Source organism: Pseudophryne corroboree, chromosome 9, assembly GCF_028390025.1.
Source record: "Pseudophryne corroboree isolate aPseCor3 chromosome 9, aPseCor3.hap2, whole genome shotgun sequence".
In the NCBI taxonomy this organism is placed as follows: domain Eukaryota; kingdom Metazoa; phylum Chordata; class Amphibia; order Anura; family Myobatrachidae; genus Pseudophryne; species Pseudophryne corroboree.
The window spans coordinates 457637127-457657799 of record NC_086452.1 but is presented as its reverse complement, the minus strand read 5'-3'; the positions used below and the strand labels follow the sequence as shown (position 1 = coordinate 457657799).

Below are 20673 nucleotides of genomic sequence, written 5' to 3'. Positions count from 1 at the left end.
AGGGTGACTTACTGTATGTGATAGGTGAGAGGGTGACTTACTGTATGTGATAGGAGAGGGGGTGACTTACTGTATGCGATAGGTGAGAGGGTAACTTACTGTATGCGATAGGTGAGGGGTGACCTACTGTATGCAATAGGTGAGAGGGATGACTTACTGTATGCGATAGGTGAGAGGGTAACTTACTGTATGCGATAGGTGAGGGGTGACCTACTGTATGCAATAGGTGAGAGGGATGACTTACTGTATGTGATAGGTGAGAGGGGGTGACTTACTGTATGTGATAGGTGAGAGGGTGACTTACTGTATGCGATAGGTGAGAGGGTAACTTACTGTATGCGATAGGTGAGAGGGATGACTTACTGTATGCAATAGGTGAGAGGGATGACTTACTGTATGCGATAGGTGAGAGGGTGACTTACTGTATGCGATAGGTGAGAGGGTGACTTACTGTATGCGATAGGTGAGAGGGATGACTTACTGTATGCGATAGGTGAGAGGGGGTGACTTACTGTATGTGATAGGTGAGAGGGTGACTTACTGTATGCGATAGGTGAGAGGGATGACTTACTGTATGCGATAGGTGAGAGGGGTGACTTACTGTATGTGATAGGTGAGAGGGTGACTTACTGTATGCGATAGGTGAGGGGGTGACTTACTGTATGCGATAGGTGAGAGGGGGTGACTTACTGTATGCGATAGGTGAGAGGGTGACTTACTGTATGTGATAGGTGAGGGGGTGACTTACTGTATGCGATAGGTGAGAGGGTGACTTACTGTATGAGATGGGTGAGGGGTGACTTACTGTATGCGATAGGTGACTTACTGTATGTGATGGGTGAGGGGTGACTTACTGTATGCGATAGGTGAGAGGTGACTTACTGTATGTGATAGGAGAGGGGGTGACTTACTGTATGTGATAGGTGAGAGGTGACTTACTGTATGCGATAGGTGAGGGGTGACTTGCTGTATGCGATAGACGAGGGGTGACTTACTGTATGGATAGGTGAGAGGTGGGTTACTGTATACGGTAGGTAGGTGAGAGGGTGACTTACTGTATGCGATAGGTTAGAGGTGACTTACTGTGTGCGATAGGTGAGAGGGTGACTTACTGTATGCGATAGGGGAGAGGTGACTTACTGTATGCGATAGGGGAGAGGTGACTTACTGTATGTGATAGACGAGGGGTGACTTACTGTATGGATAGGTGAGAGGTGGGTTACTGTATACGGTAGGTAGGTGAGAGGGTGACTTACTGTATGCGATAGGTGAGAGGTGACCTACTGTATGGATTGGTGAGAGGTGACTTACTGTATGTGATGGGGAGAGGTGACTTACTGTATGCGATGGGGAGAGGTGACTTACTGTATGCGATAGGTGAGGGGTGACTTACTGTATGAATTGGTGAGAGGTGGCTTACTGTATGTGATAGGGGAGAGGTGACTTACTGTGTGCGATAGGTGAGATGGTGACTTACTGTATGCGATAGACGAGGGGTGACTTACTGTATGGATAGGTGAGAGGTGGGTTACTGTATACGGTAGGTAGGTGAGAGGGTGACTTACTGTATGCGATAGGTTAGGGGTGACTTACTGTGTGCGATAGGTGAGAGGGTGACTTACTGTATGCGATATGGGAGAGGTGACTTACTGTATACGATAGGGGAGAGGTGACTTACTGTATGTGATAGACGAGGGGTGACTTACTGTATGGATAGGTGAGAGGTGGGTTACTGTATATGGTAGGTAGGTGAGAGGGTGACTTACTGTATGCGATAGGTGAGAGGTGACCTACTGTATGGATTGGTGAGAGGTGACTTACTGTATGCGATGGGGAGAGGTGACTTACTGTATGCGATGGGGAGAGGTGACTTACTGTATGTGATAGGTGAGAGGTGACTAATACCCCTTTTCCACCTACTGAGCACGGGTCGTAGCCGGGAGCCTGACACGGGTTCTACCCGGCTGCGGCCCGTGCTCAGCCCTCTTTCCCACTGCGCTCACCAAACTGGCATATTTTGTTGGGTTGGTGACGCTGCTAGTGTTGCGGCAGGGGCGGCGCTGGGAGATCACATGATCTCCCAGCGCCGCCTTTCCATACAGTGTGAACGGGAGCCGTGTATTACTGTGTACGATAGGTGAGAGGGTGACTTACTGTATACGGTAGGTAGGCGTGAGGGTGACTTACTGTATGCGATAGGCGAGGGGTGACTTACTGTATGCGATAGGGGAGAGTTGACTTACTGTATGCAATAGGTTATAGGGTGACTTACTGTATGTGATAGAAGTGGTGACTTACTGTATGCAATAGGTGAGGGGTGACTTACTGTATGCGATAGGTGAGAGGTGACTTACTGTATGTGATAGGAGAGGGGGTGACTTACTATATGCAATAGGTGAGGGGTGACTTACTGTATGCGATAGGTGAGAGGTGACTTACTGTATGTGATAGGAGAGGGGGTGACTTACTATATGCAATAGGTGAGGGGTGACTTACTGTATGCGATAGGTGAGAGGTGACTTACTGTATGTGATAGGAGAGGGGGTGACTTACTGTATGCGATAGGTGAGAGGTGACTTACTGTATGCGACAGGTGAGAGGTGACTTACTGTATGTGATAGGAGAGAGGGTGACTTACTATATGCAATAGGTGAGGGGTGACTTACTGTATGCGATAGGTGAGAGGTGACTTACTGTATGTGATAGGAGAGGGGGTGACTTACTGTATGCGATAGGTGAGAGGTGACTTACTGTATGCGACAGGTGAGAGGTGGCTTACTGTATGTGATAGGTGAGAGGGTGACTTACTGTATGCGATAGGTGAGAGGTGACTTACTGTATGTGATAGGTGAGAGGTGACTTACTGTATGCGATAGGTGAGAGGTGGCTTACTGTATGCGACAGGTGAGAGGTGGCTTACTGTATGCGACAGGTGAGAGGTGACTTACTGTATGCGATAGGTGAGAGGTGGCTTACTGTATGCGACAGGTGAGAGGTGACTTACTGTATGTGATAGGAGAGAGGGTGACTTACTATATGCAATAGGTGAGGGGTGACTTACTGTATGCGATAGGTGAGAGGTGACTTACTGTATGTGATAGGAGAGGGGGTGACTTACTGTATGCGATAGGTGAGAGGTGACTTACTGTATGCGACAGGTGAGAGGTGGCTTACTGTATGTGATAGGTGAGAGGGTGACTTACTGTATGCGATAGGTGAGAGGTGACTTACTGTATGTGATAGGTGAGAGGTGACTTACTGTATGCGATAGGTGAGAGGTGGCTTACTGTATGCGACAGGTGAGAGGTGACTTACTGTATGTGATAGGTGAGAGGTGGCTTACTGTATGCGACAGGTGAGAGGTGGCTTACTGTATGCGATAGGTGAGAGGTGACTTACTGTATGCGATAGGTGAGAGGGTGACTTACTGTATGCGATAGGTGAGAGGTGACTTACTGTATGCGATAGGTGAGAGGTGGCTTACTGTATGCGACAGGTGAGAGGTGACTTACTGTATGCGATAGGTGAGAGGTGACTTACTGTATGCGATAGGTGAGAGGGTGACTTACTGTATGCGATAGGTGAGAGGTGACTTACTGTATGTGATAGGTGAGAGGTGACTTACTGTATGCGACAGGTGAGAGGTGGCTTACTGTATGTGATAGGTGAGAGGTGACTTACTGTATGCGATAGGTGAGAGGTGACTTACTGTATGCGATAGGTGAGAGGTGGCTTACTGTATGCGACAGGTGAGAGGTGACTTACTGTATGCGATAGGTGAGAGGGTGACTTACTGTATGTGATAGGGGAGAGTTGACTTACTGTATGCAATAGGTTATAGGGTGACTTACTGTATGTGATAGAGGTGGTGACTTACTGTATGAAATAGGTGAGGGGTGACTTACTGTATGCGATAGGTGAGAGGGTAACTTACTGTATGCGATAGGTGAGGGGTGACTTACTGTATGCGATAGGTGAGAGGTGACTTACTGTATGCAATAGGTGAGGGGTGACTTACTGTATGCGATAGGTGAGAGGTGACTTACTGTATGTGATAGGAGAGGGGGTGACTTACTGTATGCGATAGGTGAGAGGTGACTTACTGTATGCGACAGGTGAGAGGGTGACTTACTGTATGCGATAGGTGAGAGGGATGACTTACTGTATGCGATAGGTGAGAGGTGGCTTACTGTATGCGATAGGTCAGAGGGTAACTTAATGTGTATGATAGGTGAGAAGGTGACTTACTGTATAGGTAGGTAGGTGTGAGGTGGACTTACTGTATGCGATAGGCGAGGGGTGACTTACTGTATACAATAATAATAATAATAATTGTATTTATATAGCGCTCTTTCTCCAACAGGACTCAAGGCGCTTGGGTGAGAGGTGACTTACTGTATATGGTAGGTAGGTGAGAGGGTGACTTACTGTATATGGTAGGTAGGTGAGAGGGTGGCTTACTGTATATGGTAGGTAGGTGAGAGGGTGGCTTACTGTATATGGTAGGTAGGTGAGAGGTGACTTACTGTATATGGTAGGTAGGTGAGAGGGTGGCTTACTGTATATGGTAGGTAGGTGAGAGGTGACTTACTGTATATGGTAGGTAGGTGAGAGGGTGGCTTACTGTATATGGTAGGTAGGTGAGAGGTGACTTACTGTATATGGTAGGTAGGTGAGAGGTGACTTACTGTATATGGTAGGTAGGTGAGAGGTGACTTACTGTATATGGTAGGTAGGTGAGAGGTGACTTACTGTATATGGTAGGTAGGTGAGAGGGTGACTTACTGTATATGGTAGGTAGGTGAGAGGGTGGCTTACTGTATATGGTAGGTAGGTGAGAGGTGACTTACTGTATATGGTAGGTAGGTGAGAGGGTGACTTACTGTATATGGTAGGTAGGTGAGAGGGTGGCTTACTGTATATGGTAGGTAGGTGAGAGGGTGGCTTACTGTATATGGTAGGTAGGTGAGAGGTGACTTACTGTATATGGTAGGTAGGTGAGAGGTGACTTACTGTATATGGTAGGTAGGTGAGAGGGTGGCTTACTGTATATGGTAGGTAGGTGAGAGGTGACTTACTGTATATGGTAGGTAGGTGAGAGGGTGACTTACTGTATATGGTAGGTAGGTGAGAGGGTGGCTTACTGTATATGGTAGGTAGGTGAGAGGGTGGCTTACTGTATATGGTAGGTAGGTGAGAGGTGACTTACTGTATATGGTAGGTAGGTGAGAGGTGACTTACTGTATATGGTAGGTAGGTGAGAGGGTGGCTTACTGTATATGGTAGGTAGGTGAGAGGTGACTTACTGTATAAGGTAGGTAGGTGAGAGGGTGGCTTACTGTATATGGTAGGTAGGTGAGAGGGTGGCTTACTGTATAAGGTAGGTAGGTGAGAGGGTGACTTACTGTATGTGTTAGGTGAAGGGTCAGCATGTAAATGAGACAGAATACGCTGCGAGCAGTGGTACAGTAGCACAGAACTCCCCGTGCATTAATCAGATCTAGCTGCAGAGGGACCATTGAGATCCTATGAGCCTGGGTGTAGAAGTGATCATTACTTACCGCTCACACACAGGCTCAGGCTGCACAAGCCTTCTTCACAGGTCTCATCCTGGCTCTCAGGGTCTCCTTCCTCCTCCTCTCCTGCCCTGACGCTCTCCCTCCTCTTCCTCCGAGAGGGTCTCCTCACGCTGCGAAGCACCTTGTTAACCCTGTTCATGAGGCTCCCTCTAATGTCCCCGGCGCTGTTCAGCTCAGCAAGCACAGGGGTTACTATCCTGGCTGAGAGTGACTCCGGCACACACGGGCTGGCTGAGCGGTGCGCCTGAGAAGTGTGTGGGCAGATACTGGTGGGTCTCGCTCTCATCCACTGTGTGTGTGTCTCTCTCTTTCTCCGTCACCCACTGTCTCTCACTGTCTCTTTCTCTGTCATCCACTGTGTGTGTGTCTCTCTCTCTCTCTGTCACTCACTGTCTCTTTCTCTCTCTGTCATCCACTGTGTGTGTGTCTCTCTGCCACCCACTGTCTCTCCCTGTCACCAACTGACTCTTTCTCTCTATTTAACCCACTGTCTCTCCCTGGCCCTGCCACCCACTGTCTCTCCTTGTCACCAACTGTCTCTTTCTCTCTCTGCCACCCACTGTCTCTCACTGTCTCTTTCTCTCTCTGTCATCCACTGTGTGTGTGTCTCTCTCTGTCACCCACTGTCTCTCCCTGTCACCAACTGACTCTTTCTCTCTATTTACCCCAATGTCTTTCTCTGCCACCCACTGTCTCTGTCACTGTCTCTCTCTCTCTCTGTCATCCACTGTGTGTGTCTCTCTCTGTCACCCACTGTCTCTCCCTGTCATCAACTGACTCTTTCTCTCTATTTAACCCACTGTCTCTCTCTCTGTCATCAACTGACTCTTTCTCTCTATTTAACCCACTGTCTCTCTCTCTGTCACCAACTGACTCTTTCTCTCTATTTAACCCACTCACTCTCTCTCTCTCTCTCTCTCTCTCTCTCTCTGTCACCCACTGTGTCTCACTCTCTCTTTCACCCACTGTCTGTTTCTCTTTCACCACTGTCTCTCTATCCCTCTGTCTGTCACTGTCTCTCTCTCTTTCTGTCTGTCTCTCACTGTCTTTTTCTCTGTCACCCACTGTCTCTCTCTCTCTCTGTCACCCAGTCTTCCCCTCTGCCTGTCTACCACTGTCTCTCTCTCTCTGCCTGTCACCCTCTCTCTCTCTCTCTCTGCCTGTCACCCTCTCTCTCTCTGCCTGTCACCCTCTCTCTCTCTGCCCCCCTCTCTGCCTGTCACCCTCTCTCTCTCTGCCTGTCACCCTCTCTCTCTGCCCCCCTCTCTGCCTGTCACCCTCTCTCTCTCTCTGCCTGTCACCCTCTCTCTCTCACTCTCTCTACCCCCTTTCTGCCTATCACCCTCTCTCTCTGCCCTCTCTCTGCCTGTCACCCTCTCTCTCTCTCTCTCTCTCTCTCTGCCTGTCACCCTCTCTCTCTGCCTGTCACCCTTTCTCTCTCTCTCTGCCCTCTCTCTGCCTGTCACCCTCTCTCTCTCTCTCTCTCTCTCTCTCTGCCCCTCTCTCTGCCTGTCACCCTCTCTCTCTGCCTGTCACCCTCTCTCTCTCTCTCTCCCCCTCTCTCTACATTCTGTATAATGCAGTGTATATGAGAAGAGTGAGTGAGGTCGGGGCAGCTTCTCGCTCCTCGTCGGCTGCTGGAGATGTCGGCACTTCGGGAAGGCTGCTGTTAGCTCTCCGCAGGCTGGGGAAGGATCTGCCGCTCACACAGCTCAGATAGTGTCAGCGGGAAGGCAGAGCGGCATGTGCAGCTCACACATCACGTTGTTCATGTTCACAAAGCTGTAACTTCACCGGGGTCCTCCTCACAGCCACAGAGAGAGAGGTGGGGGCGGCTGCTCGGAGGGGAAACCAGGAGTCGCTGTGATTGTCAGCTCTTCAGGGAAGGATAAAAAGGAACTGGAAAAAATCTATCTATCTATCTATCTATCTATCTATCTATCTATCTATCTATCTATCTATCTATCTATCTATCTATCTCATATTTATGTCTCATGTATCTATCTATCTATCTATCTATCTATCTATCTATCTATCTATCTATCTATCTATCTCATATCTGTTATACGTGGAGCATGTTGTGAATAGCCTGTAATAACGCCACTGCGCATATGCCCTTGATTTATACACCCATTAAGTATGTGTCATCAGAATGGAGACATACCCTCAGTACTCCATTAATCCTCCAGATGCTCTAATTAGAGGAAGGTTTGAAACTTCAAACAAACGGATGTGTGCGCTGGGAGCGCGGAAGTGGGGCAGAGACATAAGGAAGCTGAAGGGGTGCAGCAGAAGTTGGGACAGAGATGAGAATGTAGCGGGGTGACGGGATATTACAGGATTGTATAAGGGGGGGTCTTGTGCTATCAGGGTAACTTTCACTCCTAATCCATCACTCAGTGAATGGTTGTAGCCCGCAGGTGGTGGCCCTTTGGGGCCTATTTATCACATAACATTTGGGTGGTATTGGGGGGGATACGGGTGTTTTCGGGTGTCACCCCAATGTACCATCTCCATTATCTGCTGCTGCCCCTCCATCTCTGACAGCCGCTGCAGGGGGCTGATACTGTCACCTCACTCCAAACACATTGCAGTGACGGCTCCTTTCAGCGCCCCTGTCCCTGCGCGTAAGTTTGGATACATTCGATAATTAATAAATATGCTCTTGTGACCATGGTAATTTCTAACCTCGGGGAACCATGCTCCCAGAGACTGCAAATCCCTAGGAAAATAACCACAGCGCCATTTTCCCAGTGATTTCTGTCTGCAGAGCCGGCTGACGCGGAACTTCGGACAGGTAAGTATAATTATATTGGCGCAGTGTGGGCCCATACACCCTGCACTCACTGTGGATAGTTACGCCACTGTACCCTTTTTTTTGGCTCATTTGAAAGTCCTGCAATGTAGTATACGGGTATGGGACTCAGGGTCGACAGTGTCAACACCCATTAGGTGGAAAACCTATTGGTCGACAGTGGCCAGGTAGACACTAGAAATAGGTTGACACAGCCATTATGTCGACATGAACATGGTCAACACGTAAAAAGGTCGACATGAATTTTTCATGTTTTCTTGGTGTCGTTTTCTTCGTAGAGTGACCGGGAACCCCAATTAGTGCACCGTGTCCCCCCACATGGCGCACTTCACTCGCCATGCTTCGGGCAAGGTGCCTTGCTGCTCTACCGCTGCGCTCGGCACATGTTACTATTCCCAATCGTAGTCCACGTGGATCGTACAGTATGAAAAAGGAAAAAAATATGTGACAAACTCACGTCGACCTGTTTTGCACGTCGAATGTGTTCACGTCGACCTAATGGCCGTGTCGACCCAGTCACTGTCAACCAATGGGTGTCGACCTAATGGGTGTCGACCCAGAGTCCGTATACACACCATTCCTTCTTGACCTTGGTAAAAACCATCAGATCTATGTGCCAGAGCTTTTGTGCCATTACTGCCAGACTTCTGGCACCATGTAAAGCGGTCTGTGTGCAAATCACCACAGGACTCTGAAGAGCAGCAGAAGTGTATCTTTACCCACTGCATCATGATGAATAATGGCTGCAGAGGCACTTCCTGAATCACAAGTGGAGAGTAGTGATGCAACCAGCGGTGCCAAGAGAGGGGGGAGAGGGTATAACCTGTGCCCAGGTCTGATGGAGGGGCCCAGTTGAGGCCCAGGTCTATGCCTCTTGTGATTAGGCCACGCCCCCTGAAAAGTACCCGGGCCCAGCCAGGCTCTCTACTGCCCAGGCTGGGAGGCATGCCATGCTATTCTGAGTGGGTGCTTCTCATGTGCTAGACACGCCCCCAAAGAGGTGTGGCCATGGCCCCAGCATGCTGTGGTCACACCCCCTCTAGGGGGGGCGGAAGGGCCCAGAAAGTTGTTGTTCCGGGACCCAGAATTTCTCTTGGCAGCCCTGGATGCAACTTCCGGCCCTCCACATTAAAGCAGCACAGCATACATCTACAGACTTCCTCTAGGTACTCCGGTTTCACTCCTACCGTCCAAAAGCAAATACCCTCTGTAATGTGCTGCGTTATATGTATGAACTGTATAAATAACTATTACTAATCACATTCTCTAATAGAGCAGATACAGAGTGACTGACAGCTCAGATGACAAGTTTTGCAGAAATGCACAATATGGATCGTCAGGAATTGTGAGACTCTTAGCTTTTTGACCACTCTCAGCTCCCATCAAGACATTGTCCTAACATATGGAAGGCGTTTCTGCTCTGTAGCCGAGTGACAAGGCAATACCTTTATAATAAAGCTGCAGTGGCATGCCAGGGTGACACTGAACAGTAATTTACCACTGTGGCTCATATCTAAGAATGGCCTAGGTCAGAGGTTCCCAAACACGGTCCTCGAAGCACCCCAACGGTCCAGGTTTTAGGTTTATCCATGCTTGTCCACAGGTGACTTAGGGGGAAATGTACTAAGCAGTGATAAAAGTGGAGAAGTGAGCCAGTGGAGAAGATGCCCCTGGTAACCAATCAGCTGCTCTGTATACTTTTATAGTATGCAAATCATAAATGTTACATCAATGCTGATTGGTTGCCATGGGCAATTTCTCCACTGGCTCACTTCTCCACTTTTATCACTGCTTAGTACATGTCCCCCTAAATTAGCACACCAGTCTATTTGATGTAACCATCTGTGATGAGCCATGGATATACTGTACCTAGAAACTGGCCTAGGAGGTTCTTTTAAGAAATGTATTTTGCTGGGAACAAAGGAAGCAAAATAAATTGAGGGCCCCATTTAGCAATCCACCTCATTACCAGCGGTGTATGTCATTTAGTATCGCCGTGATACTGACTAATATGTCATTGGTATTTAACATTATTCAGCGCTCTGGTAAGGTCCAGAAACATCATCCTCCACACTGTTGCTGGCAGCCTATCACTGCCTGCGTTGGGCCGCAATGTCATGCGCGTGCGCAAAGGTCAGGTTTGCTGAAACCGGAAAGGCTGCTACTGGATCCCCATTGCCCTATCGCCATCTGTAGATGCGGTACAGTGATAACAGCTCACTGCTGTTATTTACTGTGAGTTATGACCCCCTATAGCAGGCCTGGCCAACCTGTGGCTCTCCAGATGTTGAGAAACTACACATCCCAGCATGCCCTGCCATAGTTTTAGCATTCCCTAAGAGCAAAACTGTGGCAAGGCATGATGGGACTTGTAGTTTTACAACAGCTGGAGAGCCACAGGTTGGCCAGGCCTGCCCTATAGCATACTTGCCTACTCTCCGGAACGGAGGCTACCAGCCCCTAGAAAAGTGAGCAAGTCTTCACCTGCCACCCACTTGCCAAGTGAAGTGGGCAGACCCGGCGGGCGATGACGCCATTTGCGCTGAATCGCATCACCATAGACACGCCTCCCACTTTACAGTGCTGTAATCTTGGCATTGTATTGCAGGGGGTGTGGCCACGATGATACAGCCATCTTAGCTGCTTCACACTCCCCACAACGCCCCTTTATCAAGCCCTGCACCCTTCCCTGAGCCGACCTGGCTGCGAGTCGTCGGGAAGTGCTAAAAGGGTTATGTCTTGTTGTTAAAAAGGGCCCTTAGTTTTGTAAGAAAGTAAATACAGTAGCATAGGGTTATTATTATAACGTCTGTGTGTTCAGTCAATGATGAGGAGCACTTTCACGTCATGTCACCAAGGCGTGCGTACGCTGTACTGACACGCAACAATGAACATCATATAAATCATATTGCCTGCATTGCACGTAGGTGGTCATTCCGAGTTGTTCGCTCGCTAGCAGTATTTAGCAGCCGTGCAAACGCTATGCCGCCGCCCACTGGGAGTGTATTTTAGCTTAGCAGAAGTGCGAACGAAAGGATCGCAGAGAGGCTACAAAATAATTTTGTGCAGTTTCAGAGTAGCTCCAGACCTACTCAGCGCTTGCGATCACTTCAGACTATTCAGTTCCGGTTTTGACGTCACGAACACGCCCTGCGTTCGCCCAGCCACGCCTGCGTTTTTCCTGGCACGGCTGCGTTTTTTCGAACACTCCCTGAAAACGGTCAGTTGACACCCAGAAATGCCCACTTCATGTCAATCACTCTGCGGCCAGCAGTGCGACTGAAAAGCTTCGCTAGACCTTGTGTGAAACTACATCGATCGTTGCAATAGTACGACGAGCGTGCGCATTGCGCCGCATACACATGCGCAGAAGTGCAGATTTTTTTGCCTGATCACTACGCAGCGAACGAAATCTGCTAGCGAACAACTCGGAATGACCCCCAATGTGTTAAACCCTGCGATTGCACAGTGCAGAGCCAGTGCCCTAACTCGGGAGGAACTAAGCGAGACCAAGGAATCCTCTTCAGACACTTCTGCTATGTGATTGGCCTGTTTGAAGTTACGGCAGGCTGATAATAATCTTCCATTCCCTCAGTTATCTGATGTCTGGCTGCCTACCATCCTCCTGCATGACCCGTGCAGTTTGATGAAGGTGGGAAGGGAGGAGCCCAGTAATCGTACCTAACCAGCTCCATGGCTGCGCACAAAGCGAAGGCTGGAACAGCAGAGGGTGTGCAAGCAGCAAAGCTAAAAGGGGGTCTGTAGAAATCTGTTAGTGAAAGGTGATAAGGGATAATGGGGGTAATTCCAAGTTGATCGCAGCAGGAATTCTGTTAGCAATTGGGCAAAACCATGGGGGTCATTCCGAGTTGTTCGCTCGGTAAATTTCATCGCATCGCAGCGATTTTCCGCTTAGTGCGCATGCGCAATGTTCGCACTGCGACTGCGCCAAGTAAATTTGCTATGAAGTTAGGAATTTTACTCACGGCTTTTTCTTCGTTCAGGCGTTCGTAATGTGATTGACAGGAAGTGGGTGTTTCTGGGCGGAAACAGGCCGTTTTATGGGCGTGTGGGAAAAAACGCTACCGTTTCTGGGAAAAACGCGGGAGTGGCTGGAGAAACGGAGGAGTGTCTGGGCGAACGCTGGGTGTCTTTGTGACGTCAAACCAGGAACGACAAGCACTGAACTGATCGCAGATGCCGAGTAAGTCTGGAGCTACTCAGAAACTGCACAGAGATGTCTTTTCGCAATATTGCGAATCTTTCGTTCGCAATTTTACTATGCTAAGATTCGCTCCCAGTAGGCGTAGGCTTAGCGTGTGCAAAGCTGCTAAAAACGGCTTGCGAGCGAACAACTCGGAATGACCCCCCATGTGCACTGCAGGGGAGGCAGATATAACATGTGCAGAGAGTTAGATTTGGGTGTGGTGTGTTCAATCTGCAATCTAATTTGCAGTGTAAAAATAAAGCAGCCAGTATTTACCCTGCACAGAAACAAAATAACCCACCCAAATCTAACTCTCTCTGCAAATGTTATATCTGCCTCCCCTGCAGTGCACATGGTTTTGCCCAACAGCTAAAAAATTTCCTGCTGCGATCAACTTGGAATTACCCCCAATAGGTGGAGATATTGGGGGTCATTCCGAGTTGATCGCTAGCTGCCGTTGTTCGCAGCGTAGCGATCAGTGAAAAAACGGCTAATCTGCGCATGCGTATGCACCGCAATGCGTACGCGCGACGTACGGGTACAAAGAGCATTGCGGTTTTGCACAAGTTCTAGCGAAGCTTTCATTCGCACAGCCGAACGCAGGAAGATTGACATGAAGAGGTGGCGTTTCTGGGTGTCAACCGACCGTTTTCAGGGAGTGCTTAGAAAAACGCAGATGTGTCGGGAAAAACGAAGGTGTGGCTGGGCGGGTGTGTGACATCAAAAGCTGTCCCTCCGTCATTAGAATCAACGCACACGGAGAGTAACTACAGGGCTGGTCTTGTTTTGAACAAAATGCTTTTGCTGGCGCTCTGCTGCACAGGCGTTTGCACTTCTGCAAAGTGACAATACACTCCCCGGTGGGCGGCGACAATGCGTTTGCACTGCTACTAAAAACTGCTAGCGAGTGAACAACTCGGAATGACCCCCAATGTTCCTAGGGATTGGGAGGTGGGTTCTCAAAAGGCCGAGCATTAGTCGATATCCAGGTGCTAGGTGTTTGATGTGGGATCCGGTCTCTAGGCCGACAGTAACTAGGTCGACCACTAATGGTCGACAGTAACTAGGTCAACAGGGTTTCAAGGTCGACAGGGTCTCTAGGTCAACATCGACATGACTTTTTCCAAAAATTTTCTTTTTTTAAAAACTTTTTCATACTTAACACGCGGACTACGATTGGGAATAGTAACCTGTGCCGAGTGCAGTGAGACGCCTTGCCCGAAGCATGGCGAGTGAAGCGAGCCATGCAAGGGGACACGGTGCACTAATTGGGGTTCCCGGTCACTGTACGGAGAAAACGACACCAGAAAAACATTAAAAACTCATGTCGACCCTTTGACCTGTCGACCTAGCATCCCTGTCGACCTAGTTACTGTCGACCAATAGTGGTCAACCCAAACATGGTCGACCTAGACACTGTCGTCCCTATGATGCGGCTTGCTGAGGCAGGTTAGGGTTATTGCATGACAGGACGCCCCCAGATTGCTGAATATGCCCCTAGGTAAGTTGGGTAGGCGGACCCCTTATCAGCTCTCCCACCCGTTGAATTTCCCAGCCGTGTGGGCTTCTCATAGGCCCGTGAGGTGCTTTCACCCCCCTTCACTGTCTGAGTTACATGGTGCTGCTTTTTGTATCTGGGGGGCCGTCTGCTTCTGAATGCAGCAGTGATGGAACCGGCATTTGCCCCTCTTCTCCAAGCTGCTTCCTGTGGTGCGGGATGCGGAATCAGTGCTTCGGAGATAGTACAGAAAGAGGACCTACTGTACAACGCTCCTGCTTTGGGGCACTTGGTGTGGGTGCAAATCCTGGCAGCCATCGGGGTCTTTTGCTAATAAGTTGAAAAATAAAATACATTGAGCCCCATGCAATGCATTTCAATCACTTCCAGGTAGCTCTAAACAGGAGTGTGAGGAAGAGATGTATCTGCTTGCATTGCATTTAGGGGGTCATTCCGAGTTGTTCCCTCGCTAGCAGTTTTTAGCAGCCGTGCAAACGCTATGCCGCCTCCCACTGGGAGTGTATTTTAGCTTAGCAGAAGTGCGAACGAAAGGATCGCAGAGCGGCTACAAAATAATTTTGTGCAGTTTCAGAGTAGCTCAAAACCTACTCAGCGCTTGCGATCACTTCAGACTATTCAGTTCCTGTTTTGACGTCATGAACACGCCCTGCGTTCGCCCAGCCACGCCTGCATTTTTCCTGGCACGCCTGCGTTTTTTAGAACACTCCCTGAAAACGGTCAGTTGACACCCAGAAACGCCCACTTCCTGTCAATCACTCTGCGGCCAGCAGTGCGACTGAAATGCTTCGCTAGACCTTGTGTGAAACTACATCGTTCGTTGTAATAGTACGTCGCACGTGCGCATTGCGCTGCGTACGCATGCGCAGAAGTGCCATTTTTTGCCTCATCGCTGCACAGCGAACGAATGCAGCTAGCGAACAACTCGTAATGACCCCCTTAGTGCATGCTTACATTACATTTTTAGCAATTCGTACAAGTGCTTTGCATATTTGCATTATTGAGGGCCAGACATGCTCCTACTTTCCGGCGTCACCTTCTTAAGCGACTGCTACCTTGCACTTTCCTGCTATAACACCGTTCTTTGGTGCCTAATTCATAAAGAATAAATCCTAGAGTAAGATGAGACTGGCTCTGTCTTATTTCATCTGTCACATCTGTACAATTATATGCTGCACGATTTGCAGAGTTTTGTCTTCATTTTCCTACATAAAATGTGCCAAGATATATAGACCAAGATGCGCGCGCAAGGAAATGTAAATATGCAACCTCTATACGCTAAGCCTGAAGAACCGCCTACAAATACACGGTGGAGTCACATTATTGTGACCGCCAGCTAACAGCCAGTGTAACCGCCGTGTGCGGCACGGACAGCAGCGAGACGGGCTGATCTGTCATCTTAGACACACGTCTGGCAGCCCCCAGGTTCATATTGATGGTCGGCCCTCACGCATCTTCGTAGCCGACGTTACCCGTCAGTTATTCGCAATGGTGCCATTAGTCCAGGCACGATACACCTTCACCGCAGCAGCACGCGAACAGGTCACACACTGCGCTGTGTCAGGAATACCGCCATCCTTGTCCCGAAAGCCGATAATCATCCCTTTCTGCAACCCAGATAAATCGCCTCTTTTACCCATGACGGCAACGAGTGATATGTGTGCAGACGGCCTATCGCACACCTTATATACCCACCAAGCCAGCGCACACCGCGTGACGTACTTCATGGGCTACACGCTGCCGACGTCACATGTAGGAGGTGGACATAATAATGTGACTCGACCGTGTATCTGTTTCAACACAATAAGGGATCTAGGGATATATTTACAAAAGTGTGTTTTTTCTAGAAGATTCTAGCTACAGTATTATCTTCTAGAAGGTGCTAGAAAAATGAAAAGTAGAATCTGATTGAACATCTCCACTTCTATAAAACCGCACCTCAGCAAACACCCCCCCCCTCCCAATCTTTGCCTCCACCCACCGCGCACTTCCTATAGGAGTGCGGAAACTGTTGTGACCCCTCACTCCGCTATAGTATTGGGAAACACCTCCGAATTTGCATCCAGCTGAACTGCAATGTGTTTAATAAGAAGTCCTACTTTAGTGTAAGGTTTATATTGGATATTTGCAGCTTCAGTTCTCTGCACCCATAGATGAAATTAGCCAAATATTACTGAAGCGCTGCTGTTTTATGCTCAGGGATAAGCTTTAATTTTATAATCCCAGGAGGAAAAATGGAATTTAAATTTCAAGCTGATGTAACAGTTTCCAGACTTTTGACTGAAATAATAAACTCAAACATCCGGAGAAGAAATTAAGGCAGTTTAGCCTCTGGGACACATTTATGATATTACATAGGGCAGAGATAATCACAGCACGCCTGTATGTAGTATTACAGTAGTATGACGGGTCAGGTCAGGTCCCACAGCAGTGGTATCTGCAGACAAGCCGTGGATCAGACTGCGCTGAACTATGACCATCAGGGAACAGTGTTTACAGCCAGAAGGCACATTTCAGCACTGCGGATAACGATGAACTACAAATCCCATCACTGCTAACTGATCGGCTCAACAGCAGCAAGGGTGCAAATAGGTATTCAGACTAAGGGGCTGATTCAAACCTGATCGGTGCTGTGCGTTTTCGCACAGGAGCGGTCATGTCTGACCTGCGCGAATGCGCCCGCGCCGCAATGCGCCAGCGCATGCCAGACAGCCGACAGGCACAGGTGGTCGCTGGGTGGGAGGGGGCGGGCCGGCGGTGTTTAGCCACCGTTTAGGGGGCGTGGTCCGGGCAATGCAGACGTGCCTGGACCGTTGGGGGGGGGGGGGGGGGGGCGGGCCGCGGCGGCGGCAGCGTGACGTCACACGCAGTCGCTGCAACCTGGGTAGCGACGAATAGCTCCCTGCCAGCGCGCTGGCTGGGAGCTACTCCTGTAGTACAAAAGCATCACCGCTGTGCAATGCTTTTGTACTTGTGCAACGGGGCTCGGCCTGACATGCGGGGCGTGCTAGCCCTGTGCTGGACATTACCCCACATGTCAGTGTCACTGATTGTAGATGTGCTAAATTTATCCGCTGCTCCGGCGCCGGGTCCCCTATATGCTGCAATGTGACTCCAGTGCAGTAAAGTGACGCTACAAACCGGCAGCGCACTTTACAGCACCGGGAGTCACCGCAGCACTCAGGACCCTGCGCCCGGCAGCCCAGCAGCAGCAGCACGGACCGGCTCCATGGACGGGTAAGTATATTGACCTGCTGGGGGGTGTGCGGGGGGTAGTCGCAAAGGGAGTCGTAGCGGCAATGTCGGCGGGGGCGGCGCATGCGCAGCAGGACATCGGGGTATTTTTTACGAAAAATACCCCGATGATGCTGTGAGGAGGCATCGCAGGGACAGAGCTTGACCGCAAGCTCTGTCCCTGCATGCGATAATTAATACATCCCTGCGATGTAATCAATTATCGTAGTGCGAGTTTGGGCGATTTCATCACCTGTCATCACACATCCTGGATGCGGATGGTGATAAATAGGCCCCTAAACCTCCCTTCAGGCTCTGTGTCTTCAAAACTATTATGTAATTATTCCACAGTATATGATATCCACGAATATGTTACAGAATCTGAGCCATTGATCATTATGAGCCAGAGAAGGGTGAAGTGGGGGGGCTAACGGAATCCGGACGTTAACACATTTTGCTGATTTCTCGCCATCACAAAATGCGTCCGTTTGTATTGCATGTGCCAGTACCAAAGTGATATATACAGGACATGTAAATGTGTGGGAAGTGCAGCCCTCCTCATTCTTAGCAGTAGCGGATCTTGCCACGGGCAAGCAGGACTTTTGCCCGGAGCCTGCCTTCCGGAGGGCGCCGGCGCCATCCGGAGGGCGCTGCACCATGGCAAGATCCGCTGCTGCTGTGCCCCCCGCTGCCGCTGCCCCGCTGCCTGTTGTGAAGGGAAACTAGACGCGTAGCGTCTAGTTTCCCTTCGTGGAGGGGACCTTTACTGTAATGATGTGCGGTGCGCGTTGACGTCATCGCGCACCGCACAGCAAAGGTCCTCTCCACGAAAGGAACTAGACGCTTAGCGTCTAGTTTTCCTTCGTGAAGAGGACCTTTGCTGTGCGGTGCGCGATGACGTCATCGCGCACTGCACATCCTACTACAGTACAGGGGGCGTAACTGACCACGCCCCCTGCATGAAGCCACGCCCCCTGGTGCCGCCCGGGCCGCAAGAAGCCCCGGAACCGGCCCTGATTCTTAGTACTAGGCAGATGCACACTACGTGGATCACCCACAGGCGCGCCACTGCCGCATAAACTGATGATGATGATGATGATGATGACAGACCGCTGCATCCGATTGGTTGAATACATCTAAATGCGTCCCAGCTAATATTCTCATATTCCTGCCGATGCAATCTGTGAGGTTACAGAGAAATTAACTATTGTAAATTATATTTCCAAGTCAACCTGTAAAGGGGATGGCTACTGATATTGTACTTGTGACAAAATAAGATTCTCCCTGTGACTTTGGTGTCTATGGCCCTCATTCCGAGTTGTTCGCTCACTAGCTGCTTTTAGCAGCATTGCACACGCTAAGCCGCCGCCCTCTGGGAGTGAATCTTAGCTTATCAGAATTGCGAACGAAAGATTAGCAGAATTGCAAATAGAAATTTCTTAGCAGTTTCTGAGTAGCTCCAGACCTACTCTGCCACTGCGATCAGTTCAGTCCGTTTAGCTCCTGGTTTGACGTCACAAACACACCCAGCGTTTGCCCAGCCACTCCCCCGTTTCTCCAGACACTCCTGCGTTTTTCCCAGAAACGCCAGCGTTTTTTCCGCACACTCCCATAAAACGTCCAGTTTCCGCCCAGAAACACCCACTTCCTGTCAATCACACTCCGATCACTAGAACGATGAAAAATCCTTGTTAGGCCGTGAGTAAAATACCAAACTTTTGTGCTAATTTACTTGGCGCAGGTGCACTGCGAACATTGCGCATGCGCAGTTTGCGACTATTCGCTCCGTAACAGAAAAAAATAAAGAGCGAACAACTCAGAATGACCCCCCATGTACTAAGGGGTCTATTCATGAAACAGTGAAAAGTGTGCAGAAGTGAGCCTGTGCAGAAGTTGCCCATGGCAACCAATCAGCTGCTCCATACAATTGTATAGTATGCAAATCATAAATGTTACTTCAATGCTGATTGGTTGCCATGGGCAACTTCTCCACTGGCTCACTTCTCCACTCTTATCACTGCTTCATGAATAGACCCCTAAGCCTTGGATGGGGATAAAGTGGACGGAGATAATGTACCAACCAACCAGCTCCTAACTGTCATTTTTAAAACACGGCCTATGACATGGCAGATAGGATCTGATTGGCTGGTACTTTATCTCCGTCCACTTTATCCCCATCCAAGGCTTAGTAAATAGACCCCTTTATTACCTATGGCTTACACTATGTGGCCAGGCACTGGAATGTGTGTGCACTGCGGTATCCGGATGACAGATCAACAATGTATTGGTCGACACGACAGTCAATAGGTCGAAAACATATGGTCGACATGCATTTAGTCGACATGTACCAAGCGAGCCACCTTGCCCAAACCGTGGAAAGTTAAGCAAGCCCGCAAGGGTACATGTTTGCACTGATGGTGGTCACATAACATGAAATATACAAGATTTGGCCCAAAAAACGTGTTTTAGTGCACCACGTCCCCTCGCGTGCTTCAATCAAGTTGCCTCACTCTGCTACCACTGCGCTGGGCACAGATTACTACGCCCAATCATAGTCCACGTAGATGGTAAAGTATGAAAAAGTTGAAAAAACAAAACAAAAAACGCTTCGACCTATAACATACAGTAGGTATAACATCTATTCATCCACAGCCGTGCATTGCATACTGAATTTTACAATTTTATACACCCCCAACAATGTATTTATCAATCGTACAGGAGAAGATTCCAGTTGCTATAATACGGGGGCTCTTTCTTTAACGCAATCCTGCTATCAAAAGAAATGTAAGAATTTTTTTTGCTTGTGCGTATGGGGGGTCACTCCGACCTGATCGCACGCTAGTTTTTTTTCGCTGCGCTGCGATTGGGTCAAAATTCTGTAAAACTGCGCATGCGTATGCACTGCAATCCGCAGGCGCGTTGTACGGGTACAAAGCGGATCGTTGCTGAGCGATAGATTTAACGAAGAATCCATTTGCACAGCCGATCGCAAGGAGATTGACATGAAGAAGGCGTTTGTGGGTGGTAACTGACCGTTTTCTGGGAGTGTTTGGAAAAACGCAGGCGTGTCCAAGCGTTTGCAGGGCGGGTGTCTGACGTCAATTCCGGACACGAACAGGCTGAAGTGATCGCAGCGGCTGAGTAAGTTCTGGGCAACTCGGAAACTGCACAAAACTTTTTTGTACCGTTCGGCTGCACAGGCGATCGCACACTTGCACAGCTAAAATACACTCCCCCATAAGCGGCGTCTATCTGATCGCAGCGCTGCAAAATATAGCTAGCGAGCGATCAACTCGGAATGACCCCCATGATTGGGTGTAAA

General features: G+C 49.3%; 1 protein-coding gene across 6 annotated transcripts in view; it reads right to left on the bottom strand.

Annotated features, from left to right (window-relative positions):
* GRIP2 (glutamate receptor interacting protein 2) overlaps window positions 1-20673 on the bottom strand; it is a 594020-nt gene that overhangs the window by 229162 nt on the left and 344185 nt on the right. For 2 of the 6 annotated variants that reach the window (XM_063941244.1, XM_063941251.1), the window contains exon 1: window positions 5562-6786. The exons of 2 other annotated variants lie outside the window; for them this stretch is intronic. In XM_063941244.1, the coding sequence (XP_063797314.1) occupies window positions 5562-5865 (304 nt within the window). In that variant the 5' untranslated portion in view covers window positions 5866-6786. Of the gene's footprint in view, window positions 1-5561; window positions 6787-20673 lie in introns of those variants that run through there. 2 more of the 6 variants (XM_063941245.1, XM_063941243.1) reach the window with 2 other exon arrangements.